The 23,461-nt window shown below is 49.6% G+C and overlaps 6 protein-coding genes across 12 annotated transcripts; 3 read left to right on the top strand and 3 right to left on the bottom strand.

Annotated features, from left to right (window-relative positions):
* Positions 1-10: 10 nt before the first annotated feature.
* Positions 11-3,562, bottom strand: FOIG_05211 (uncharacterized protein). Of its 4 annotated transcripts, XM_031203720.1 has the most exons (7): positions 2,788-3,562; positions 2,438-2,723; positions 2,171-2,387; positions 1,822-2,124; positions 1,289-1,774; positions 646-1,240; positions 40-534 (listed from the first exon to the last, which is right to left on the bottom strand). In XM_031203720.1, the coding sequence occupies exons 1-7, from the start codon at positions 3,008-3,010 to the stop codon at positions 278-280; spliced, it is 2,367 nt and encodes a 788-aa protein (XP_031067299.1). In that variant the 5' UTR covers positions 3,011-3,562; the 3' UTR covers positions 40-277. The 4 variants fall into 4 exon arrangements, with proteins under 4 accessions (XP_031067298.1, XP_031067299.1, XP_031067301.1 ...); XM_031203719.1 differs by having other exon boundaries at positions 11-1,240; XM_031203722.1 differs by having other exon boundaries at positions 2,171-2,723.
* FOIG_05210 (uncharacterized protein) lies at positions 3,486-4,980 on the top strand (the record flags this gene model as incomplete). The annotated part of the gene is made up of 4 exons (XM_031203718.1): positions 3,486-3,502; positions 4,032-4,337; positions 4,655-4,679; positions 4,897-4,980. The coding sequence occupies 4 exons, from the start codon at positions 3,486-3,488 to the stop codon at positions 4,978-4,980; spliced, it is 432 nt and encodes a 143-aa protein (XP_031067297.1).
* Positions 4,981-5,932: 952 nt separating this feature from the next.
* On the top strand, positions 5,933-6,448 carry FOIG_05209 (uncharacterized protein; the record flags this gene model as incomplete). The annotated part of the gene is made up of 1 exon (XM_031203717.1): positions 5,933-6,448. One exon carries the CDS (start codon positions 5,933-5,935, stop codon positions 6,446-6,448), a length of 516 nt encoding a protein of 171 aa, XP_031067296.1.
* A 962-nt stretch (positions 6,449-7,410) lies between these two features.
* On the bottom strand, positions 7,411-13,640 carry FOIG_05208 (uncharacterized protein). Of its 2 annotated transcripts, none has more exons than XM_031203715.1 (4): positions 13,047-13,640; positions 10,375-12,996; positions 9,483-10,314; positions 7,411-9,410 (listed from the first exon to the last, which is right to left on the bottom strand). In XM_031203715.1, the coding sequence occupies exons 2-4, from the start codon at positions 10,588-10,590 to the stop codon at positions 9,148-9,150; spliced, it is 1,311 nt and encodes a 436-aa protein (XP_031067294.1). In that variant the 5' UTR covers positions 10,591-12,996; positions 13,047-13,640; the 3' UTR covers positions 7,411-9,147. The 2 variants fall into 2 exon arrangements, with proteins under 2 accessions (XP_031067294.1, XP_031067295.1); XM_031203716.1 differs by lacking the exon at positions 13,047-13,640 and having other exon boundaries at positions 10,375-11,116; positions 11,225-11,630.
* Positions 13,641-15,531: 1,891 nt separating this feature from the next.
* FOIG_05207 (uncharacterized protein) lies at positions 15,532-18,277 on the top strand. The gene has a single exon (XM_031203714.1). The coding sequence runs from the start codon at positions 17,778-17,780 to the stop codon at positions 18,096-18,098; it is 321 nt and encodes a 106-aa protein (XP_031067293.1). The 5' UTR covers positions 15,532-17,777; the 3' UTR covers positions 18,099-18,277.
* A 1,118-nt stretch (positions 18,278-19,395) lies between these two features.
* FOIG_05206 (uncharacterized protein) lies at positions 19,396-23,427 on the bottom strand. Of its 3 annotated transcripts, XM_031203711.1 has the most exons (5): positions 22,899-23,427; positions 22,727-22,834; positions 22,367-22,677; positions 22,285-22,314; positions 19,396-22,236 (listed from the first exon to the last, which is right to left on the bottom strand). In XM_031203711.1, the coding sequence occupies exons 1-5, from the start codon at positions 22,980-22,982 to the stop codon at positions 19,851-19,853; spliced, it is 2,919 nt and encodes a 972-aa protein (XP_031067290.1). In that variant the 5' UTR covers positions 22,983-23,427; the 3' UTR covers positions 19,396-19,850. The 3 variants fall into 3 exon arrangements, with proteins under 3 accessions (XP_031067290.1, XP_031067291.1, XP_031067292.1); XM_031203712.1 differs by having other exon boundaries at positions 22,367-22,834; XM_031203713.1 differs by lacking the exons at positions 22,367-22,677; positions 22,727-22,834; positions 22,899-23,427 and having other exon boundaries at positions 22,285-22,346.
* Positions 23,428-23,461: the final 34 nt, after the last annotated feature.

Here is a 23,461-nt window from a genome sequence, read left to right as displayed (position 1 = left end):
TCACTAATGTCTGACCATATTTGGATCTCGAAGAGCAGAGTTCAGGTTATGGGTATTTCATATCTTAGTCATTTCAAGAGGCCCTTGGTTTATTTATTTCCTCTAAATGGTTCCAGAACGAGTACAAGAGTTGTGTGTCGTCATCTCCAACAATCATGGGTATATATCGTACAAGTTCCCCTTCGTTCAACACATCAGCGTCCACTAAATGAATGACCAAAACTCCAGTCGTATCCTAGTAATACAGATAAACTTAATCCGAATTTCTTCATCCTTCTCAACTTCCTGCTGGAAGTCCTTCAACATCCCAGCTGAGGTCGACAGCATTCAATATCCCCCAAGGATCGCCATCACCGAGGGGAATAGTATTTGCCGCCATCTGTGCAAAGAGTGTTTCTTCGGTAGATTGCCATATCGGTGTAGAAATTCGTTCTTGAAATGCTCTTAAATCGACTCGATTTTCCTCTGCACTGTTCCCGAGACCGACATCAGGTGAGGTATGACTACTCCCGGAGACCGTCTTCGTGTAGGAACCTTGGTTTGAACCTTGGTTAGCTGGCGAAGATGCGGCTGATGAATTTGTTCGATCCGGTAGCGAAATAGCCCCTGAGGCCATGCGGGGTGAAAATGATGCTGGCCACATACCCGTTCCTCTGAAATTGGGATTCAAGTTCAAGTTGAGAGGATCGCTGCTTCGCATGTTGGCCATAATTTCAGGTCCAGGACTTTCATTCGTTCTCTTTCGTTTATTGGTTTCCGGATCTGGTCGATCCGCAGGCTCAACATTTCTAGCAGCGGCCCCAAGCACAGCTGAATAACACGTCTTTCCCAGCGACATGGCGCTGGCCACCTTGTCCAGTCTTGACTTTTCAGCATCCATCCGTTTCTCTTGGGTGAAGTTGGAAGCAAACAAGATAGGCGATGCCCCAGTATGCTCCGCAACTGAGCTTCGGGCAAGCATGGGGATGCGCGACCTGCTTGGTCCAAAAGCGTTTCGGTATCTCCTCAATGACGGTACTTGAATAACAGAGTCGAGCCCGTTCTTTTCGATGTCGAGGCATGCTTGCTGTAAGAACGTTCGTGTGATGGTGTGCACACGTGCGATAGCTTCCATAGATTGGATTATGAGTCGGAAATTTGATAGGTCAATTGTGCTTAAGCCGTTGACCGGGTTCTCTTTGCCTAGGTAGACGTAAACCGTAGTGGTGCAGTATAGCGAGAGAGCAGACAATGGACTCTTCTATACAATGGTTAGCCAAGATACAAGAAACAAACAGAATGGACATACAAAGAAGAGAGTGCCGTTGGCGGTCAGTCGCATGATATTAACAATCTCCTCAGCAGCCGCTCGAAGGCGAGTAACGCTACCCTGCTTGACGTGATCGGGAAGGTTGTATTTGTCCGCTTTTTCAACGGCAGCGTGGTGCAGACATATAATCGCGGCGTGAAGATTGAGGTTCAGGTGGAGTGCTGATACGTCTCGCACATTCTCGGGGAGACGGAATTTCTCGGGGAGAAACATGAAGAGGCTGGATAAGGTGTTGTCCAGATCACGGTGTCGAGTCCAGAATGACCCATGCATTAGATCGTCGTTTCTTGCGTCGGGCTTGGATCGGTGAACATGACGGAGAATGATTTTGAATATTTCACAAGTAAGGATGGTTCCAGCGAACCCTGTGTACTGAGCACCTTGAATTGCCTCATCCAGGAAAGGAGCGTCCTCTTTGCGATCTTCGACAAATGCTTCTTCCGAGGCAGGAAGCCTTGTCGCGATCTAAATTGTGGTCAGCATTGCTCAGAAAAGGGGAGAGCGTGTCATACGTCTTCCGAGTTAATCAGGCTCGGCCATCCTGTGGAGATACTGCAATGTGCATCTGCAGCAAACACCCCCCAAAAGATTCTCCTTCGCTCTTCCAATTCAGCCCATGTAAGAGGAGGTCCCAGTGCCGGTGGCATGCCAAGGGGATCCCCATCTAGACGGTCAAGTCCTATCATGTGGCATAGTCGTACAGAGTTAGCTACGCTTATGGTCGACCTCGTGAAAAGTAGGTGTTTTGCCTCGTAAAAGGCTATGAGGGCCCAGGTCTGCGCGTGTTGAACAGATATAAAAGCATCCCCGTGTCCCTGAGATAGTTAATATTGACCTGCCAGGCACTTTGAAACCGCTCACCTTCATCATGTCTGCCTCAATGTACGCCCGTGATCGACGGTAAAAGACGTCGTGGTACTCGTCAAACTTGGTACTGCCAGTGGCCGCTAAAGCCCATATGGCATATCGCAGACACATAGGGGGTCTTCTGAGCAGAGGGCCATAAAAAGATTGGAGATATTTTCCCGGGTGGATAATTGGTATCATCCGATATTGATTGTGAAAAAAGATATTGTTGCTGTGAAGGTCAGCGTCTATCTTGGAGGTCCAAATACCGACCGTTCTTACAGTTCTTCCATAACATCGTCGGGCGGTAAAGGTTCGGTCATGCCTAGACTCATCAACTGCGCATTGAGAGACTGGGGACTCTCTTGTGGATTTTGGACGATGTTGGGTGATGTGAAAGACGAAAAGTCGGGATCAGGCAGATTGTTAATTGTCTGACCTAGTCCAGGGGTAAAGTCCATATCAAAGAAGTTAACATTCGCCTGGGGTGGCTGAACAGGACTCCCATCATCTGTTTTCTCCTCTGAAGAATTCTTATTGACCTCCTTGAGATAATCTTCAACTTGAGCTGAGATACATCATCAGCGACTCGTGGTTCATGATTACAATATGATTGTTGTCAAGATACTTACCCAGACGAGCCTCGAGTTCCTTGACATTTCTTCTCTTGAAGTTCGGCTTTCTCCGTGATTCTGGATATACACACTCATTTGAGACCTTGACACAGCGAGTGCACGCTGGCTTCGTGCGATCGCATTTCAACTTGCGGGCTCTGCAGGAAACGCATGCTAAAGGCTCAGTCTTTGCGGACTCAGGTTGGCCGGAAGGATCGGGCTCGCTTGTGTCTGGCGGCATCTTGATGAACGAGTATAGTCATTCAATGAATGAATGATAATTCCGATTATTCCTCCTCAGATCCCAAGTTCGCTGTCGCTGCAAAGTGTCGCGCGTGGTGGATAAAGGTTCGAGATGGGGCTCAAGAACCTTGTCAGGTAGGTACAGGGTGAGAAGCAGTCGAATAGCAATTATCGTGTTATCCTGACGAGTAACAGAATGCGTATGAGGGCTCAATTACGAGGGTTTTCACGATGGAGAAACGTATTACAGGCATATTCACGTTGTCAAGCTTTGATGTGGTTTGCCGTTTGACAGACCAAACGTCGGAAATCTAAACTGTCCGAAGGCCGAGAGGCTTACAATAGCCCGACAAAGGTTCTGATGAGTCAGGATACGTAAGAACTGGATCGCGAAGAGCGAAGCCGCGAGCAAGATGAGACCGAGACGTAACTGCCTTAATTATACTGTCGAGAGTTGAAGCAAAAGACGCAGAATGCGAGGCATGCCTAGGTAGGTAAAGAACCTTGACAAGTAATGATGCTAGAGGTGTGCCTTGTTATTGAGGTATCGGTAGATGTTTCGGCTCGTTTAACCTTATTTAACACCAAGTCGTGGGAAAAAAAAAAAAAAAAAAAGAAAGAGGCTGCTCGTTCCTGCTTCGATGTGGCGCGGATAGGAGATAGCTTCTTCATCCCTTGCGTATCAGCCACACCTAAAGGCACCTTCCCAAGCTATCTTGTGTCTTGGTTACAGTGGGTAGAGCCTGGTCCCTTGCTGAACCAAGAAAAGCTTTTGTCACCTCACAAGCTCTATCCGTATCACTCTCACTCTCATACCCATCAGAAACAAATTACTGTACTTTTAGCCCTTCAACATGCTCCACTGTACCGTATATGCACCATACAGTATGGAGCGGATGCTCTGTGTGTAGGCGGCCCGGAACACCCAAGCCGACAATATCTCGACTTTTCTCCGCTAAGGTTAACTGGACCTCTCCCTGTGACCGATGAGCATGTCACTTGGGCCTTTCGGCAATCAGATCTTCAACACACAAGGGCACTCACTCACCTGGATCTTCGACACCACCAGCACCGCTCCTACCCGCCCGCCCCAATCCAATCAGTAGCTTGGTCCTCGGACTCTTCTTCCAGGGCGGAGATCAAGGGGCGAACTCAAAACCCTCATGTTTAGTAAACGTTCTCGACCATAGTCGTCCGAGATCAGAGATCAAAGCACTTTGCTATTCTATTCTTTCCGACGAGGTTTTCAGCTCTTTCTCGTCAGTCATCGTCATCGTCACCACCGCCGCTGCCAGGGGCTTCATCCGCACCATTATGCGAAAGGCGTTCGTGTTTCAAGCGCTGCATAATGATAGTCCGGAATTTGACTTTTCTCAGACCAGATTGACTTCACAATGAGGTGTCAGGGCAGCATCATCCACAACCCCCAGTCACTGCGCTTTTCCATGAACAACACGCTTCTTGCCCCTTCGGTGCTGCCGCGCTACAGCCGGGATGAGACGATGTCACTGGGCCATCAATGACGGTCGTATTACAGGGCTCCCGCCACTTGAAAGCAGGGGAACAGTGGCTGTCATCGCCATCGCTCCCACTACAGTACATATGTCCAAGAACTATGAGGGCACGGACTGACACGCCCCAGCCATATGTACATACGCATACGTATTGTGTGTGCGGTGCTTTGCTGTGCTCTGTCGACGGGAAACGCGGGCTTAAAATCCGAATAGTTTGCACCTCCCGATGTCAGCTAGTCATTCCATCAGCCGAGCTAGAAACTTTGACAGGGCTTCTCGAGTTGCCTCGACGGCCGCCAGACCCACTCTGGTGAACAAATGTGGCACTTAGCCGTCTGCTGCCGATTCGACAAGCGCTGACGATTGACAGCTAGGCTTCAACACTATCTTGGAGTACTGGCGGTCCTGGAAGGCCCGGCCGATCACCAAGATCGACAAAGAGCACCTAGCTTAGCGGTAGCCCTAGATTGGCTTAGACTCTACGCCATTCAGGTCTCCACACTTCCAACCAGGTGGTGGCGTTGAGGCCAACGAGGTCAGCCCTGAGCAACGGTTCTGGCAACTCCGGTATTAAGAGACACAGAATCTAGCGCGGGTGTCGCAGCCCTGAAACGAAAGGCATTGGCTAGAATAGCCTTTGACCACAGCGTTGAACGCCTGTTTCGCATGTCCTTTTCTCGTTGCGAATTCTTGTCGGTGGTTTCTTATCTCGCGCTCTCAATTTACATCCTCTGCGTTTTATAACCCGGCGCGCATAGAGCATACGCTCAGCTGATCAACATAGTAGCCCGGGGTCTCGGGGATTAACTTGGCAGGGGACAAAATGGCGATGTGGATTGCCGCCTCGCGCTTCTTATATCAGCCCTGCCAGTACCGTCTGAAACGACTGTGACGCTCATTGTTCTGCCTGCGCATCTTTCGTACAAGCCTCAATGACTAGACCCCAGGAGTATGAGCGGTTAGCCGCATAGGTGTCTGCATGATCAAGCACCCGCGTCAACAGCTTGAACCCATTAATGTGGCTTTGTTAGAAGAAACCGCTTGAATTGCACAAAATGGGATGAACGAGCACGCACGAGCCCATGAAGAAAGTCAATTCGCCTCCCTGGAACGGCTAAAGTTAGAACTGAGAGGTAACGTTGTTCATTTTGACATAATGGAGGCGGCTCTGGAGTGATCAGGGATCGACGGTAGGGCCCTGAGCACCCATGCGCCACAGAATTTACATTGAAGCCGCCTGGTTTGCAGAGGTAACGAGGCGCGCTGCATCTCAAACCTGGGCTCCAGTTGACGTTGAATTTATGCTCTGCAATTGAATACGTCAATGCGGAAGTTCTACCTTCAAGCATGCTTGCCACGCGAAAAAAGATCCAGGTTGTCTCAGACCTTTCTTTAGCCTCACCGCAATGAGAGTACTCGCATGCCAAAGCTCTGTTTCGGTTCAGCGGATCCGAAAAACCGGTATCAAGGATATTGTAGCTCGCCGTCTTTGCGGCAACTTGCGAGTTGCGCCGCTTTGTTTACTATGGAGTCAAAGAGATGAAGGAAAATCCGTTCAGCATCATCCAGCTTATTCAAGGACCCGAGCGATGGTGAATTGTGGCCACATTCATATGCTTACTTTTGAGACACTCAGCTGTCAACCACCTATCATCGCCGACATGTCGCCTTGGCGGGCACATCAAGGATGTTCTGAGGAACGTCTTGTCTTTCAGCCACGCCACGCGGCTCGTTTGCCCCAGTGCCATGGACAGGGAAAGAGAGGGAAACTTGGTGAGCCACTACCACGAGGTCAAGCCATTACATCCACAACGACCCATCAATTCAAGGTGCTCTGGGCCAGCGAAACAGGACACCACGTCAAACGGCCTATCAATGAAACATGGAAGAATGAGCTTCTTAGTTCAGCACGGGAAATTTAAAGGGACCAGCTAAGGTTGCTCAAATTGCTCCTAGGCCAAGGGCATCATGCCAAGTTTCAAGTTGAACCAGAGTAATTTCCTCAAGAGTCCAACTGAACGGTTGCACTACCAAGACTACGCAGCCATAACGACTACTAGCCTCCTAGTGGTACTCACAGACGAGCATATGTACGAAAAAGGGTACGCCTCTCAGCCTAGCTGTCATCTAAGCCCGCCACAGACTGTCGCTGGCGCCCCTCATGGTCCACCAGCATCTTGCCGCGGCGAACGCCCGTTTTGTGTCATTTACTCTTAAATCTGGAGGGAACTTATGTTGAAGAGTCTTGGTCATCAACAATGGTCATAACATATCAACACTAGCAACGGATACCAGACATGCCGTAGCCGTACAGCCAAATGTTGTGGGGTCTTTATCATGTGAAATTTGTTGAAACAAGCCAATGCCCGAATGACTTTCACGACACAATACTTCAGCGACAGGGGCGGAGTGACTGCTGCACATTATGATAACCAGAGCATACCATGAAGACAGACTGACTGTTCACCTGTTGTCCGTTGGAGGCTATGCCAAGCTACCACAAAGAAAAGCAGTGACTGGCTGTCAATTGACTCAGAAAATGAGATCAAGTCGGTCCGCTGTGTTATACTAATTCATGTGGAAGCTCGGCAAAACATGAGTGCTTGATCTATGTGTGCATAGTCTGGCTGGCATTATCACTCTTCCTGGACAGTGCACCTGCCGTCTTGTCTAAGTTGCTTGGTTTATGCTTGTTTCCGTCTGCTCACATATCCTGGGGGTAGTAGTCAACTTTCAGGCCCTTTTGCATATTATTAGGCACCTGGACCGGTCACAAGAGGCCCTGTCTCCCTGTCGCCCTGTCTTCCTTGCCTGGAAACACCCCCTCACCGGTCAATTTTGACATGTTTCATGCCTGGTGTGCATCCCTGTTCCCAGCTGGTCTGCATGCGTAGATCGTTCGACTGAACTTTACAAGGAGATGTCCTTGCGGCATTCACGGCTCAGGGCGTTCCTAGAAGCCCGATCTGGCCTTTGCAAGTGCCGCATCCCAAGCGCCCTTGACCTGGCCGTGACAGCATCACAGTCGCTTCCAAACCGTCACAAGGCATGAGTTACTTTTTTGGGAAGGCAGCCGCCTCATGAGGTTGTCTAGATGTGCATGCAGCGGCAGAGGCGCACCTGTGGGTGTTCCTGTTGCTGTTGGTGGTGGTGGTGGTGGTGCTGCTGCATATCTTCAACCATGAGCTATTGTCTGCTATTGACTAGTAGACAACGTGCCTCTCCGTGCTATGGATATCGGATACTACCTCTTTTTCCTTCTCACTGTATTTCTCGTTCAGATTCCCTTCTTGGCACCATGCATAACTGCCATCGAATGTGTGCTCATCATTGCTAAGTCATGAAAAACTCGTCTTTTATGCAACCATCCAGCCTCCCACCCAGGTAGCTAGGTATGTATGCCACCCACACCCTTCCTCGCCTTCTCCTGCTGCAGCAAACTTCCGAGCACCGGAGAATCTCCGTCGGGTGTGTCTTGCATTAACAGAGTCAGTGTCGTCAAATCCTCCGTAGCCCAGTTTAGGATGACAGAACCGGCCGACTGGCTCTCCGTTCAAAGACATTTTTAACACGGACCTCAACTTGGTCCCTGGCTCCCTTCTCGGAACATGGTCTCCTTTCCTCACTCAACTTGGCAGACCTTCTTTACCTGATCGGATTCGAAGTGAGGTGGTAGTTGGTTCTATCAAACCAGTGGCTCCTAACATAGGCTAGCCGTTGACGCTATACATGACTGGTGACATTCTAAATAGCCCCGGCTAAGATCATCCTCTCCATTGACTCCACATAGTCCCCCTAAATCTGCGCTGAGAAACATAGGGATTCTTGAGCGAGTAATAAGTGAGTGTTAGCGATGGTATCGGTAAGACTGGCTGACCGGCTGCCTCATGTTATTATATTGGTGGACCGGGGGTCGGGAAATTCACGATAATTGGTATTCCCACTTAAGATCAAAGCTTTTTTTAGTATGGTTAGCGGTCCTCAATAGGTGAATCAACTAAAATCCTACCATGGCCCGTCCTGCCTGGACTTACACCCACCCATACATGCACAGACGGTAGGTCACTGTCGGACGGACGCTTCCTAGTACTGTGGTCTGTAGTTGGCTCATCCCTGATTGGCAAAGTTTTCCTTTTCTTGTAATTTGATTTGATTTGACTTGGTATGATTTGACAAGGAAGGCGTCTGGTTCACCTTTTGCCAAAGTCATCATGAGCCCCTAGATTATCGTAGATTGTCCGCGAGGTGTCTAATCTTCTTCGAGTCCAATGCTCATCCGGGAGACCCATCCTCTGTTTATCCTCCGTGCAGAACGCTGTTATCGTATATATCGCGTTTTCTTCGTTGAAATGTTGATGATCGTTCTCCATGCTTTTTGTTCCTCATAGGTTCAATGGCTGACCAAGGGGGAAAAACAATATCCCCACTTTAGATGGCCCAAATACCCAAGGGATATCCCGTCGCTAAACGCGTTTGGAGGCTAAAACCTCAAACATGAAGAAGAAACAGTAGCAAGAACATAAAATGCGCTATTCCCATACCAAACCCGAAAAAGGGTATCGCTCCGAAAAAACAAGATCATTCAAATAATGGCCGATGCAGATCTTCATAGTACCTGAATTTAGACACTGCCCCTGCCGATGGTGCCAGGCCTTCGCTGGCTCAACGCCTCAAGTTCCTCGTCATAAGTGGCGCCCTCACCGTCACTTAAGGGTCCGGCGGGCTCTCGTTTGGAGTGGTCAAAGTCACCCCGTTCTGTTGTGGCGAGGACCTTTAGGTCACCGCCTCGAGCGCCCGTCATGGCGTCAGTTTCAGCGCGAGCGTTGTTGATCATGGCTGGCAATTGGCGACGTCGAGCATTGATGAACCAGTTTGAGATTTGATCTGTTGTTGGACATGTTAGTTTCCAGTCTTGACTAGGCTTCTCCGTCCTTGGCTTAGTCCGGCTAAACTTACTCATCTGCAGTCCAGTCTGTCGCATGAGATCTTGCTTTTCGTCCTCGGTAGGGTATGGGTGTTGAAGGTGTGCGACGAACCACGCCCTGAGCTTGTCTGTAGTCTCTTTGGGCAAGTTTCCTCTTCGCTTCCGTTGTTTGTTATCACCGCTGAGACTGGCAGAGCTCATGTCTCCAAATCGAACAAAATCTTGGTAAGGTGTATTATATGTGCCTGGAGTGAAAGGTGTCCGATCATACGAGTGAGCGGATCCCGTGGATAGTGACTGATATCGTGTTGGGTGGTGGTAAGGATACCCATAACCGTTTTCATGGTATGGTGAGACGCCAGGCTCAGATATGGGAGTTCGTGAATGTGACATCGACTGCTGAGGTGGTCGATAGCCGTCTGAAGGTGCTGTGCCACGGCCCACAGGTAGTTCTCGTTCCAAAGAACGTGGTGGAGGAAGACTGGGCAGCGTCGGCCGAGACTCTGCTCTCTCACTGGCTTCCATTGGGACTGAGTGAGAATTTGACCCGTTTGTCAGAAACGGGCTTGTCCTTGTGGGAGCGGCCCAATTCTCCTGTGACCCCCCTTGGATAGGTAGGTGTGGTGAAATCTGCCTGGGTGAAGCTCGATCGGGACTGTAGCACAAGCGTGGTACTTGACGGACTCTCTCCGTTTCAACTTCACGCTCCATTGATAGTCTCCTTCTTTTGCTAGAATTGGGTGAGTGTATATATTGAGGCGATGCTGCGGTCAATGGTGGTGCGCCCAAGGGTGGCCCTGTAGATGGCGGCTTGGTATTGAGATCATGTGGCGGCTGGGTCTGAAGTTGTAATTCGGGGAATGCCTGTGAGATATTAGCTAAACAGTAACATAATGGTTTGCTTGTCGAATCGATGTAATGTACCTGTCGAATTGAAGGAAGTGCAACTTTGTCGTTCTCGGTCCTCGGTCGAAGCGAATAGTCGGGACATCGGTTGGTTTCCCATGGACGGGGCATACCGAAGGATGAAGGGTGAGGAGAAGGAGATGCTGTAGCAAGCATAGACATATTGGGAAGTTGAGGAGCTGAGGTTCGTGGTTTCGTTTCAGACTGTTTTGACAGTGAACGACTATCTTCCATAACAATACGGCGAGCAAGGCGAGGAGTGACCGCGCAGCGGTTATCGTGGTCTATTGCCCGGTGTGACGGATAATTCGATTCTCAATTACTGATCAATGATGAATTGTACCTTGAGATATTACGCAATGTGAAGTCAAGGAACGCTTGAACGATCGTCCAGTCCGCAACGTTGCTGATCTAATAGACAGTTGAGGAAACAGCAGCGTTGGTGAGTAAAGAGCGAAATCAGGCAAACAGTCTTGAGGACTAAGCCTGGTCGTATTACAAGAAGATAGCGATGGAGAGAAGGAGATGGTGGTTCAAGAGAGTAACGATGAGTCGGGGGTTATTTGCCGTTGGTGGGACGCCCAAGCCTTTTGTATATCAGATATAATGGCGGCGTTTGGCCTTGATGGTTGTTCCAAATCCCATGTGGGGGCTACTCAACCGTAGGGCAACGCAGACGAGGGAGCCAGGTTAGGAAATGCCAGAAGACACAGGGCCATAAACAGTCTGAGCGGAGAATTTCAAAGTGGTCGGGGCTGAACTGGAGAAGTCGCAGTATTAGTGAAACCAACTCGTCCAAGCCACATACAACGACGTGGGAACAAAGCGTTGTGGACTGGGATGCCAGGTTCTTTAAAGCAATACAGACAGGTACCTCTCCAAAGAGACTTCTTTGCCTCGAGGTGTGGAGGAAACAACCTGACGGGCAGTCTAAACCTGAAGGGCTCAGGCATGCGAGCTTGAACAGGGTACACAGGGCGATCAAGAAGCCAGGGGGAATGAAGGATGGGGCAAGATGAAGAAACAAATGGCCTGGCTTGAGAGAACCTAGCGTCGTATCGTTCAGGACAAGAGAAACGTCACCAATCCCAAAACACTCATGAACAGCTTTGACAGGCTCGTGGTGGTTGCTGGGATATGGCCGCTTCCTGGATCAGGGGTGGTTATCGACATGGAGCAGGGACTCAACAAGAGGCCAAGACCTGGCGCCCATGGCTCTTAGTTCACAATTTAGGAACCCAGTTGGAGAAGCAGAGAAAGGTGACCAGGTCCATGGTGGCTGACACACCATGGCGTGTGCGATATTGGCAGCCTTTTCGATGTGGAGTGTGGAGTGTCAGCTAGTTTTCGCCGCTTCCACCCCCATCTGCATGTCCCTTTTTATGTACATACGTTGTTTGTATGGACGATGGAGTCAAGGCGGTTGAGAGAGAACGTGCAATGAACGGGATTGTGCTACGCGAGGACCAGACCGGAGTTTGGGGTATCATTGCATATGCATCTGTCTTTACACGTGCATACATACCGACACATATATGAGTTTGGGGTCATACTTGACAGTACCCTGTCCTGAATAGGCCAGACCACAATTTTCGACATGGGCATAAAATTTTATCCCTAACTGGATCTGCATTTCCTCAACGTTGGTAAGCCTCTGTGGCTTGGCGCTAGATTGCCGACTTTGGTTGTGGTTGTGGTTGTGATTGTGAACGTTGTAAGAGTAAGAAGCCACTCACATAGTCTCTCACCACTGCTTGTGAGGGGATCACGAGATTGGAGCGCTCTGACCCAGGCCGATGGGTTTCGGGCTTGTGGTGCTATTAGAGTTCAAGAATGACGGATGCTCAGCGCTGGTAGGTGCCGTTACGCTCCTGTTTGGCTTTGCCTCTGGCTGATACAGTCCAGCCTCGATATTTTACGGGTGTCATCTCCATAGTTGTTGTGGCTAGGGGCAGCGCTAGAGCGGCTACGGCACCCGCCACTGACAATGGCATCTGCAAGTTGCAGATATGCCATGAATCAAGCGTAATCCTTGGTTCGCTACCATCGAGCAAGCAATTACACGTCAGTACCGGGTTGTGGATCGGCGGCCAGTTTTGTAGGCGTCACTATCTCAAGCACCCAAACTGCACAGTAGAGTTTTAAGTAAGTGGTCATCGTCGTACAATTGTCATTACTCGTCTGTGCTTCGAGGCTGAACCAAACGATCTCGCAAGTGTGTCCGTAGGTAGGGACCATAGGCTCCCGGCAGTCATTATGTGTTCGGCAGCCAATGTGGGGTTGTTGAATGTGGTAAGGAATGCCTTGCCTGCTTGCTTGTCGTCGTGTTGTGCTATGTTTGTTTCCTGGATTTCCAGCAATCCTGAAAGGGGGGGGGGGGAGGGCATAAGCCCACTCATATCACTAGGATTTCTGTTGTGACGCGGCTTCAGCGGGTACAGAGACGGGAGGCCCGTGGCGTCGACGGGCAGTCCAGGCCCAAGTCCCTGGGTCTTGGGCGGCGGTCCAACAAGATCTTAGGATAAACGTCTAAACGCCTCATTGAGTGCAAAGACACGCATATGAATATGTGTGTGCGTTGATAAGTAAGAAATGGGCGACTCCACATCTCAAACTCTTTCAGAGATGCTATTTCTTCGCCTTGTGTTGGTTAGACATCAGCCATGGGCCGGAGAGTTATTCGATCGTACATGAATAGATAAATTATGACAGCTTGCTTGCCCTTGCACAAATCGCAGAACATAAACTCAACAGCCTGTCAGCAAAAGCTTTAATGCGATTGGCTTGTCAAGTTATACGATCGTCGCGAAGATCGCACGGCGCCGGGACGTATTGGGATCACCTCCGGAGCCAGGATAGCCCACTCTCGAAAGCCACGATTGGTCCCTAAGAAAACGGCTTGGAAGGGATTGCAGGGCAGCATGGCATAGTACATGTGCTGCTCGGCGCAGGTGCACTGAAACAGCAGGTATCGTAGCATCTCTAGGCTCAATACGGTCTGCCACCGACGACGGTCAAAGTCATACTTGCTCTTGGCACCTGAATGAAGCTTAAGTTATCCGTTTGAGAACATGGTATCAGTCAATAAGGATTGAACGTTACACCGCACCGAGGCTTGCTGGCGCGTGCCTGTTGGTCCCTGGCGTACCTGATCTCGGCAGATGATTCTCGAGCTTAAACAGGATCATAAACTTTGTTTCTCCTTCCGAGGTGAAGTCTGGAAGGCTTGAGGTCCAGGACCGGCAGGTGAACCGATGAAGTTGCACTCACCGTTGAGGTTGGCGTTTGTTACGGAGACGATGTGATGCTATTCCAGGACGGGGAAGCTGATCAAGATTCTCCACATCATGGTCCACATCACGTTACCTTGCACGGGGTTTTGGAATGGAAGGTGCCTTGAATGCATACCGACCTTACCTCTTTCCTAGGAATATACATACGGCTCCATATACATATATCTAGGTAGGTACGTGCGTACGGTCAGGTAAGTGCTACCTAAAATAGGGATTCTCTTGATTCAGTGACGGAAGGCGCCAGTAAATTGGCCCGATCGATAGGTAGTCGAGTGCAAGTTTCGTTCCAGCTCCCATCTTGAACAGTATAATGGATCATCTACCAATCTCTACGCCACCGCAAGCAAGATTCATGCTTCGAGATTACCTACTGCAAGCTAACTCACTAACTAACAAACACTTGATTTCATGCCAAGAGGTATGCTGATCAGCACGCCGTTGAGCGGTACGTGCATCGCAACCACCCATCTCATTTCCTCAACGGTCAATCCATGGACAAGATCACTAATCCAGGTGCATGCAGTTCAGACCACGTCGGTTACAGTACCAGGGTCATCACTAGCGAAACCCTGGTTCTAAAAGTTATTTCCTTGGCATCGGCCGCCCAACTAGACCTCCATCGGGACGGATACAGCATCTCGAGCTTGCACGTTATTACTTCATCCTGTTCTATTATAGTAGCCATGTCCAGGGCTGCGACTCAGCATGCCTGCTAGGATCAACCCAACCAAGCCAAGCTGGATCTCTGTCAGAGCTGGTGTGTGCACAAGTCGTCGCCCCATTTTCAAGACTTCAGACAAGGGTGCCGGGGTACACCTTGCCCACAGGAGTATCCCAACATCTTGAGCTGACCACTCATCTTTCACCTCGGAGTTGCGCCGGGCCTCCTCTTGCCGATCAATTTTTGCCAGACCTTCGGCTATGAATAAATCCCTACGGCAATCCTCTAGTCTATCCACATCTGTCAAACTGCACAACGGAGATGCTTCAGAATCCTTCCGATCACAACCCTACGCACTGACAGCAATTTGGACGGGCCGGAAGTGTGCACAACACTCGTTCAGGCTGTTCAGTTGGAGTCCCGGTGGCATGCCCTTTCATTGATGGCTATAGAGAAGCCAGAATAGGCCTGTGTTTCTGTCACGCATGAATTTGAGACATTTTGCTGGATGACCGTGAAGCTTTCTAAGTCATGGTCCAACTAAAGTTGGGTCCAGGTCTTTCTTCATTCGCTATGCATATCATCGTTCTAAAGAAGGTTGTTTTGTTCATCGACATTGATCTGACCCACATCGTTGTGCCGGCTATGCAAAGTATGCAGGCCATGCTCCATTCACACACATATGCTGGGTAAGGCCATACCCATACTGTACATACACCTTTTGCCCATGCGAACCCTGGCTGCTGGACAAGACGTGGTGGCTGCCTCCTGTCGCACCCCGCATGGCCTTCAGGGCCCCTTCATGTAGGTATCTCACCCGCAGTGAGACAACCTCAGTTCGGTTGTTCGTTCAAAGTCATGTATGCTACCAAGCCGCATACCCTCTGTTGTTCGTTCAGACTCTCGGTGTCAACCCCCATAATGGACCGGAGGGATCCAGGGATGCATTCGCAAGATGGGCTGCACTAGGAAAAGAGTAGCCGACCCGGCACCCTGGCTGTCTTGTTCATCCCGTTCTAAAACTCCCAATCACTCATCAGTCAGTGGTCACAGCCATTGACATTTCCATCTCACGGCAGAGCCCGTTGGTCGGGAGGGGCTTTCAGGGCACCCCTGACCTACCAGTTATTGGGAGCTGGCGGGCCCGCAAAACCAACAAATCTGGCGCCGAGCAGATCTGGCTTTTGACATATTTTGCGGGACACCCTAGTCTCATCTCCGTGTCACCATCCATCATTTGTCTGTCAACGATCCATGAGAAGGCGTCGCGAGAAAAAAAAGTCTCCGTCCATGTCCAGATTTATTCTCGACAAAACTCACCGCCTTACATGAGTTCATCGGCCTTGCCATACCAGATCTAGGACAGTAGCACAGCTCACAGTACATTACACAAGTCCTAAAGTGTACTTTCCATAACGTGGGGGCGTTCTTCATCAGATGCGCCAAGTCTCCCTAGTGGTTACTGCTCCTGACAGCAAAAAGCAATCCTGTCACTCACAATACCATAACATGCGGACTAATATCGCCCCTTGCCGCCACGGTTCAGGATCCAAAGTTGCCAGTGTCCAGCCGATTGGATAGCGTTCAAGACTACGCCGTCGCTTATCTCGCTTTTGCCAGGTTGTCCTTCGTCATAATGACCTGCATGTGCTGGCACCTATACCATATCAACGGCTTTCTGTATGCTCAAAACGATGAAAGGCAAAGATGCCAGTTAGATCCAATCTTCCTTCCATTCTTGAATGTCCGAGCAAGTTTTACTTTCTCCTGTCTGACGGCGGATAATTTCCAAAGCCCGATTTGTTTTCACTCACACGTGATTACTTGGCTAAAGCCAGAAGACCAGTGTGTTTTCATGTAGACTTTCGGAAGACGTATGTTCTTCGCATATGGATAGCCAAGAGTCTTGCAGGCTGTGTTCCTCCCTCACCAAGTACAAGCTCAGGGGACATACACAGATCACTCAGTATAAGACTTTGTTTTGTCAGACTGGTACACAAAGAAAAGTGGTGACGGTGGCATCGCCAGTCGAATAACCTGAGTATCACTGGCCAAATCGTCGAAAACACTGGTTTTGAATCTGATTGCTTGTCTCATATGATCACCCCAACCTCGGAACTCGCTGGTGGCTGTGAGGTAGAACATTCACGTGTCAGTCAGTCAGTATCAATTAACAGCAAATTCGGGACTACAAAGATTCCGTGCAGGTCATCGCATCTTGTTAAAAACAAAGTTCCCTCTACCTACTCGCATGACTCGTTCATGCCATATTCGCTCGATACCGCGAACAGCAAGCAACATGATCCGCGGGGACACTCACCTACAGTTTAAAACATCCGGTACGGTAGAACTGTCTCTTTAACAGGGGCATCCTGGCAAGGCGGGACCCTCAGCGGCAGGCCATCTGAATCAACTGCCACATCGGATCCCCTGCATCTGGCCTCTTCAGCGATATACCTACAGTTCGATGAATCCATCGTGTGCCCTCCTCAGCGGCTATTGCGTTTTCCGCTACTCTTGTACTCTTCTTTATGATCTTACACAAGTTCGGACAGCTTTGGTCAGACCTTGACCAGCATATCATTAATGCATTTCGGAACCGTGTTGCAACACAAGCCACTTAATTACTCCTTGTTGTGCAAGCAGTATCACCCCGCCTCGATCGAACGGCGTTCGCCCCGACGTCGCACTGAGATTCTGTTGAACGATGTCAATCAGGATATCAGTGCATGATCGCGGAAGTAGTTGCCTATGGCCGAGGTCTCTTCCTTTCCGTGCATGCATATTACAAGCTGCATAATACCTGTCATGAGACCATCGTTTATGCGATACCAACACCGACTACTTTGGTCGGATGCATTATTATTATTATATGATGATGATGGCAAAGAATTTTTGCCTGCCACGAAACAGAGGGTAACATACATCATGGGTATGTATCCACCATAGATGGCAAGCGATTGGCATTTCATTTTGACCAGGAAGTTGTGGGTGTCTTCGTCCGTCCTCTCACGAGAGTTGAGGTAATTGTGTATTCTAAGATCATACCCCTCCCTTCGCAGCATCATGTCTGGTTGGGATTTTATCAGATCTTTGCAAACTAATCAAGGGCCCAAGTTCCTGTCATTGTTGACATATGAGCAAGCGAACGCCTGATCCTGGTCAACTATGTTTGAGAGGAGACACCAGGTTCATGTTAACTAACGTGTAACAGAAATAGAAGCGACTCCTGAACAGACGATTGATTGCATCCTGACAAGTTTCATTCTCTTTTCTTTTTCCACTTATCCCCTCCACTTGCATTGGTCATATTCACGTCCTGTCAAAGAATCCGGGTATCATCACTCGACATGGCCCCGGCCAAAAGTCGCTAGGATCTCGTTGACCTGGTTCTGTTGTATGGATCGATCAAGGTAATTTTGTGCAATTGACTGTCAGGCACCATTCTCGGCTAGGACGATCGGGAAATGCAACGGTGTCGGCATTGTGAAACTTCAAGTTCCATGGAAAGACATATTTTATGCTGGTTGGCCGTTCAGTTAACTCCGTTTGCAACGAAGAGGTTGGTGTGTATCATGGAGGAAAGTTTGCGCCTAGCATATACTAGGCCATCCATTGTATTGGATGTTATACGAATAGCTCATCAGGTCGAGCAATGCAGCCCAACAATCCCTACAACCCACGGCCAAAAAGCAACTCTTCAGGGTCATATCTATTTCGACCCAATGGTACCCACCGCGATGGTAGCGGTAGAAAGGCGTCTCCCAAACAAAAAGAGAAGCGATTGAGAGCCATGGTCTTGTGTTTGTCTCTCCTAGGCTGTCTGCTGTCATGCCCCATTCTGCCGTGACACGATACCGTACTTTGAAGCGGTTGGCCTGAGCGTCCTGTCAGACGGACACCAAACCCATCTTGAGCCGCCGTGGCCGGGCGTCCCTTGGCCCCAGGCCATGGACCCTTTCCCCGGTTCGGCCTCTTGGTCGGCCATTTTTCTTCTTCAGCCGGTGCTCCGTGCTCCGCGCCAGTCTCGGATGATGATGATTGATATTGATGAATGCTACGACATCTCAATCCTTTGCTGTATGGCACCGGCATGTGGGCTACGTCGCCCCTGTTCCCCAAGCACTCAGCTAACTAGGTAGTTGAGTTAACCTTGAGCTTATGCTGGCCTTGAAAGCCGCCATAGTACTACTGCATACTACTCTGCAGTTGTATTGCTCAGATATGGGTGACCCACAGCCACTGTCTCTTCCCCCTTTATAGGCCATCCCGAAATCCTACAACGGACAGATATTGTGCTATTCGTACCTGTACAGCAGTTCTACAGCATGAAACATTGCTTTTGTTGATGAAGCGTTGTTGCGTCCTGTATCTTTCCGCTTTACCACACTCCGCATATCCCCCCGACAAACTCTCCCCTTTACGATATGCCATGCACCCACTAACCCACTCGTGTTACCCTCTACCGTGACCCGAGGTGTCCTTTGCATCTCCTGAGAAGGCTTCCTGACTTCACTCCCTTGTCCGTTGTCTGCGTACCGTCACAGCGAAATTCTCAGTTTCTGGAATATCGCGACAAGCCCTCTATTGGGTAATCCGCTCCCGTCGAGTTCCACGCGCGCATGCAACAATTACCTGTGACGGTTTGGCTTCGTCGGTTGGCTGCGTGAAAACAAGGTCGTCCCACTGTACACCACGGCATCGGCTGCGGTATCTGGGCTGTTGTGATCCCATCGATTAGGAGGCGTAGAACACTAAGGAAGGCCAAGGTAACTTGGCTCGATTATCACCACTGAATACCAGCTTGGTAATTTGCTATGATCCTCAGTGACATGCCGTGAAGATGTTGGAGCATACTCCCGAGTAGCGACTGCCCGGTTGTAGGGTGACTAAGTTTAAGAATGTATCATTATCACAGTTGGTGATTGTTCACATAGTGTTATTCGGAACGTTATTTATTCAAGAACAACTGCCGTATTCACATATGGCTATTGGAGTCGCTGTAAGTTGTTGTGTCATAGTGTTACCGAATTTCACGATAACTGTCATCCGTAAATTTATCTATTTAACTCATATCTCGCACTCCGGGCATACACTGTAACGCGTGGGCACACTTAGTGAACAGGATGGTTTTTTTAAATGATGAAAGCCAAAATGGAGGAGACTAAGAAGAGGAACAGTGAGGTTCTGGCGGTCGTCATTGAACGACGACTAGCTGAGTTTGATGAGTAGGTATGCGAGAGTTGTCCTTTGATGTTGTCTGTCGATGTTCAGGTTGACAATGAATAGAATGACGACCATTTGCTGGTGAAAGCCACGATGTAAACAAACATCAACGTCCTTGATGATTTCATCCAGCTGTAACTTAAGAAGCAGAATAAAAAGACAGCTGGAAGCCTTTGGTTTTATGTCTCGTTATCACGAGGACTAGATATAAACTCCCACCTCTATTGCTCTATTATCCCTCCAGAATGAACTCCCAGATCTGATTCGAGATCGATCTATGCATGATACGTAAATCATAACCCGTATGCCCTTGACTATGTCCTTCGGAACACCTTATTCAAAAGTCCGCCTCCTCGCCCTCTTCGAGTTATCTCGTCTGGGGATGACACTGCCCTTATTTCCTTACCCTTGCTTGTCATTTGCGGACTCCCATCTGATGCTGCTTCGTCTCCACGAGGAACTTCGACGTACTCGTCCGACTCTCGATTTACATTTGTCCGGTCAAAGTAACTGTCGGCTGCCAATTTCGAATGACCTGGCTCATAAACAGTGGCTTCTGCTTGGGAAGCTTGGCCATCTCGAATTTTGGTCAAGCCGCGATCCAGGTACTCTACCATTTGCGCCTTGGTGACAAAGGTTTCGTCATCAGATCGTCCAACACCGTGAACGTCTTGTGCCTTCTTGAAGAGTGCAGGGAAATGATTTTGAAACTCACTCTCAAGGGCCTTTTCTTGTTCTACTAGTGCTGTGGTTCGCTCCTCGTTATGCCCAGGAGATGAACTGAGGTGACGTGTCTGATCCTCTGTTTCCAATCGTGCGAAAAGGGCAGCAAGCTCCCTCTCATTGCTTGGCATGCCTTCACTGATAGGTGCTTCCTTGGGAGGCCCTTTCTCGGCATCGCTGTCTTGAGCGCGGTATACGTGTTTGCCGAATGAGTCACTGAACTCTCGATAATGTCCTTTCAAAATGAAGCATCGTCCGTGCCAGCCACATGCCCAGAGCTTCTCCAGCAGAGTATCGGCCGAGGGGCACTCCCAGGGGTACTCAAGCCCACGTGAGTAGAATACAATACATCTCGCTTGCTGCCAGCGTGAGAATGTCCTCCGACTTTGTGCGTCGGGGAAGGCCCGCTCAATCATATCTAGAGAAGCTGGGCGTAGGAAGGATTGAGGAGCACGCAAATGGATTGCACCCTTGATGTGCGACCTCTGGAATTCCGTCGATGACCGAAGATCGAGTAAAAGACTCTGACCTGGTAAAGATATGTCCAAAAGTTCACTTAGATTCGCTGGCAAGATCATGCGGGGCCCTTCGTGAGCACCGGCTTTCGAATCTTCGACTCTCAGGGCTGCGAATCGTTGGGAAAACGCATCCCTCTCTCTCCGATGATGGAACCAGACTTCAACATGCCACGGTTCTACTCCCAGGTTTGAGGCGAAAAACGCTTTCTGGCCATCGTTGGGCAATGGCTCAGTCTGGTAGTATTCCTCTAGACGTTTCTCCACATGAGGGGAGAACTTCTTGGGTTCTGGAACATCAGAGCCAAAAGTGGTACGTCGGAGAGCTTGCTGTTGATTCATAATCATCTGTCTCGTCAGGTTTCCACTACCCCCCAAAGATGACGACGACTGTTGCCTCTGTAGTGTGGTAAGAGATGTTGTGGAATGCATCGGTCTCATGGATCGCTGCGGTAAGCTCTGAGGCGGTGATCCGGGCTGTGATGGCATATGTAAGGGCGAGAGCTGCTGAATAGGCGGGAGAGTACTCCTGGCCACAGGTCCGGTTTGCCTGCCGTACGCAGGATCCCGAAAAGCTCCCATCTGGCCAGTCAACCCCGTAAGTTCTGTAGGTACAAAGGTTGTACCCGAAACACCAGAAATGAACGATGCGCTGTCATTTTCAACCGGATAACGGTTTGCGGGAACCAAGGTCGGCACCGATTGGTTTCGGGGCTTCTGAGTCATCAAGTTATTCGATCTGATAAAAGCAACGAACGATGTTGCATGGTCTTCTGGCAGCAAGTCCCAGATAGAGACCGGCATGGAGACAAGGAGCATTGTTGAGTGACTCTTGAAAACACCCTGAACCTTGACATATTTGGCCATAGCAGGGAAGGCGCCAAGCCATTGCTCCCATGCGTTGATATCAAGCCGCTGGTCATCCTCCAACGCCAAAGAGATCATGACATGAGGAGTATCTTCGTTGGGTTCAGTAAACATGTAGTCATTCCGTGAGACAGGCGTGGTAGAATCAGCCGCTCGGCCAGTCTCATGGACCATCGCTGGTATCGGCAGTAACTCAGGAGATGGCAAGTTATCGCCGCGAGACATCCGAGACATTTCGATGCTTGGCGCTTTGTGGTTGGAAGTCATCATGAAATGCACAGGGGTCGATCGGGCCTCAAAGTATTTGCCATTGATGGTGATGGGTCGAGGATGTTTTAATCGAGCAAGAACCTCGGCGTGGAGCATAGCAGCGGAGAAGGCTCGGGCACGCCACTCCTGAAGCACTTCAATAAGGGCATTGGTGAAAGAGTAACGTCCGGGATCAGGTGCAATGGCGTCCCAGCTCGAAGCTGAGATGGTCTCAGTGATACTGGCTCCGCTGGGAAAAGTTGCACTTGCAGCCCCAGCGCAGCAATCTAACAGAATGAGAACATCTGATAGTGAGCGTTCGAGTAGAGTCTGAATTGCAGACCACCTTTTCTCGTTAGACGTGTGGTTGGATACGGGTTGAGGAGGGTCTTACTGAAGCCATGGCGAATTCGCTTCACGGGTACTGATAAAAGTTAGACGATCTTCATTACATGCTTGCGATTAGAACTACTTACGCACACCAGGTACTTTGCCGGGACTCGTCGATTCTGGCATGCCCACCGTAGTAGACAACAAACAATGTATCCTGGGACTCATGATCTTTGATCAGTTGCCCTATGCGCATCATCAACTCCAGATGGGAGTTCTCTGAAGGGATGGCAAATATGTCAGTGTTAAAGCCATAGTCCTCACTCAAACACTTTTCAAGGTCTTCCAATTCAGGAATAACGAATAGATCATCCGAGTTCCAGTGTAATAACAATGCTTGCACTTTGCTGTATCTGGCTGAGGACCTCCCACGATTAGGAAAAGCGCGGGCGGCGGACTGGAGAAGAGTTTAGAGACTGTTCTTGTGACGGATAATAGAGACTGACATCTTCAAGTCTTTGTGCGAATTGGCCGATGTGTTTGACATGAAAACTAGTACGGCTTGTGTCATGAGTTGCAGACCTGGCATAGTAATCTCCCCCACTAGATGCGGCCTAGGAAGTCGCATTTTTGTAAGTCACTGTCTTATGTTTGAACGAAGTAAAGGATCAGACACACCATAGGAGGGCCAGTGCTTCTTGAACCTGGACCTTCGACAGGTCTCCGCGAGCGTATAGTAACGTATGGTTGATGATCGGCCATGGCGTCGAATGCGCAACTTGTGAATGTGCGGGTTGTTTCGCGGACCAGCCAGAACACTCAACCGCCTCTGTCGCAACTTGACTGCTGACTCTTGGTTGTATCTACACTTTTGGTCGCTAGAATCGAGATCTGGGCAGTTCAGATGTGGTTCTATTGTCTCGCTCTCAATGTGGGTGGGTATCGTGCTCTAAAGCTACAGCGTTTGTCGGCTCACTTGGAAAAAGGCATGGTCGTATCGTACAGCGTATCGTTGGTAGTATGTATGTATCTACGGCCGAGCGTCGTTTCACGGAGGCAGCAATGAGTATGTAAGAGGGGGGAATTCTAGATTCTGTTGTGGTATTATCATCTCGACGGCAGGAGATTATGGAAACGGAGAGGGATGATCGTTGGAGCGACTTTCTTCAATTCGCGACCGAGGCGGCGTGTGGCAGACTCACCCGTCCCTTCCTCAAGTTTGAAATGGATCGAGTGTCGGT

The sequence above is a fragment of the Fusarium odoratissimum genome (genome assembly GCF_000260195.1).
Source record: "Fusarium odoratissimum NRRL 54006 unplaced genomic scaffold supercont1.6, whole genome shotgun sequence".
NCBI lineage: Eukaryota > Fungi > Ascomycota > Sordariomycetes > Hypocreales > Nectriaceae > Fusarium > Fusarium odoratissimum.
The sequence above is the reverse complement of the archived record's forward strand: the minus strand, read 5'-3'. Positions and strand labels throughout refer to the sequence as shown.

Bases quoted from the DNA above. Each gene is read 5' to 3' on its own strand.
- FOIG_05207 (XM_031203714.1), top strand. From the start codon at position 17,778: ATGCAACGGTGTCGGCATTGTGAAACTTCAAGTTCCATGGAAAGACAT.
- FOIG_05206 (XM_031203711.1), bottom strand. From the start codon at position 22,982: ATGGCCGATCATCAACCATACGTTACTATACGCTCGCGGAGACCTGTC. The intron at 22,835-22,898 runs GTGTGTCTGATC...GCGACTTCCTAG, and splicing joins GAAGCACTGGCCCTCCTATG to GCCGCATCTAGTGGGGGAGA. The intron at 22,237-22,284 runs GTAAGACCCTCC...TAACGAGAAAAG, and splicing joins GCGAATTCGCCATGGCTTCA to GTGGTCTGCAATTCAGACTC.
- FOIG_05208 (XM_031203715.1), bottom strand. From the start codon at position 10,590: ATGGAAGATAGTCGTTCACTGTCAAAACAGTCTGAAACGAAACCACGA. The intron at 10,315-10,374 runs GTACATTACATC...AATATCTCACAG, and splicing joins CACTTCCTTCAATTCGACAG to GCATTCCCCGAATTACAACT. The intron at 9,411-9,482 runs GTAAGTTTAGCC...GTCCAACAACAG, and splicing joins ACAGACTGGACTGCAGATGA to ATCAAATCTCAAACTGGTTC.
- FOIG_05211 (XM_031203719.1), bottom strand. From the start codon at position 3,010: ATGCCGCCAGACACAAGCGAGCCCGATCCTTCCGGCCAACCTGAGTCC. The intron at 2,125-2,170 runs GTGAGCGGTTTC...TAACTATCTCAG, and splicing joins TTGAGGCAGACATGATGAAG to GGACACGGGGATGCTTTTAT. The intron at 1,775-1,821 runs GTATGACACGCT...ACCACAATTTAG, and splicing joins GCCTGATTAACTCGGAAGAC to ATCGCGACAAGGCTTCCTGC.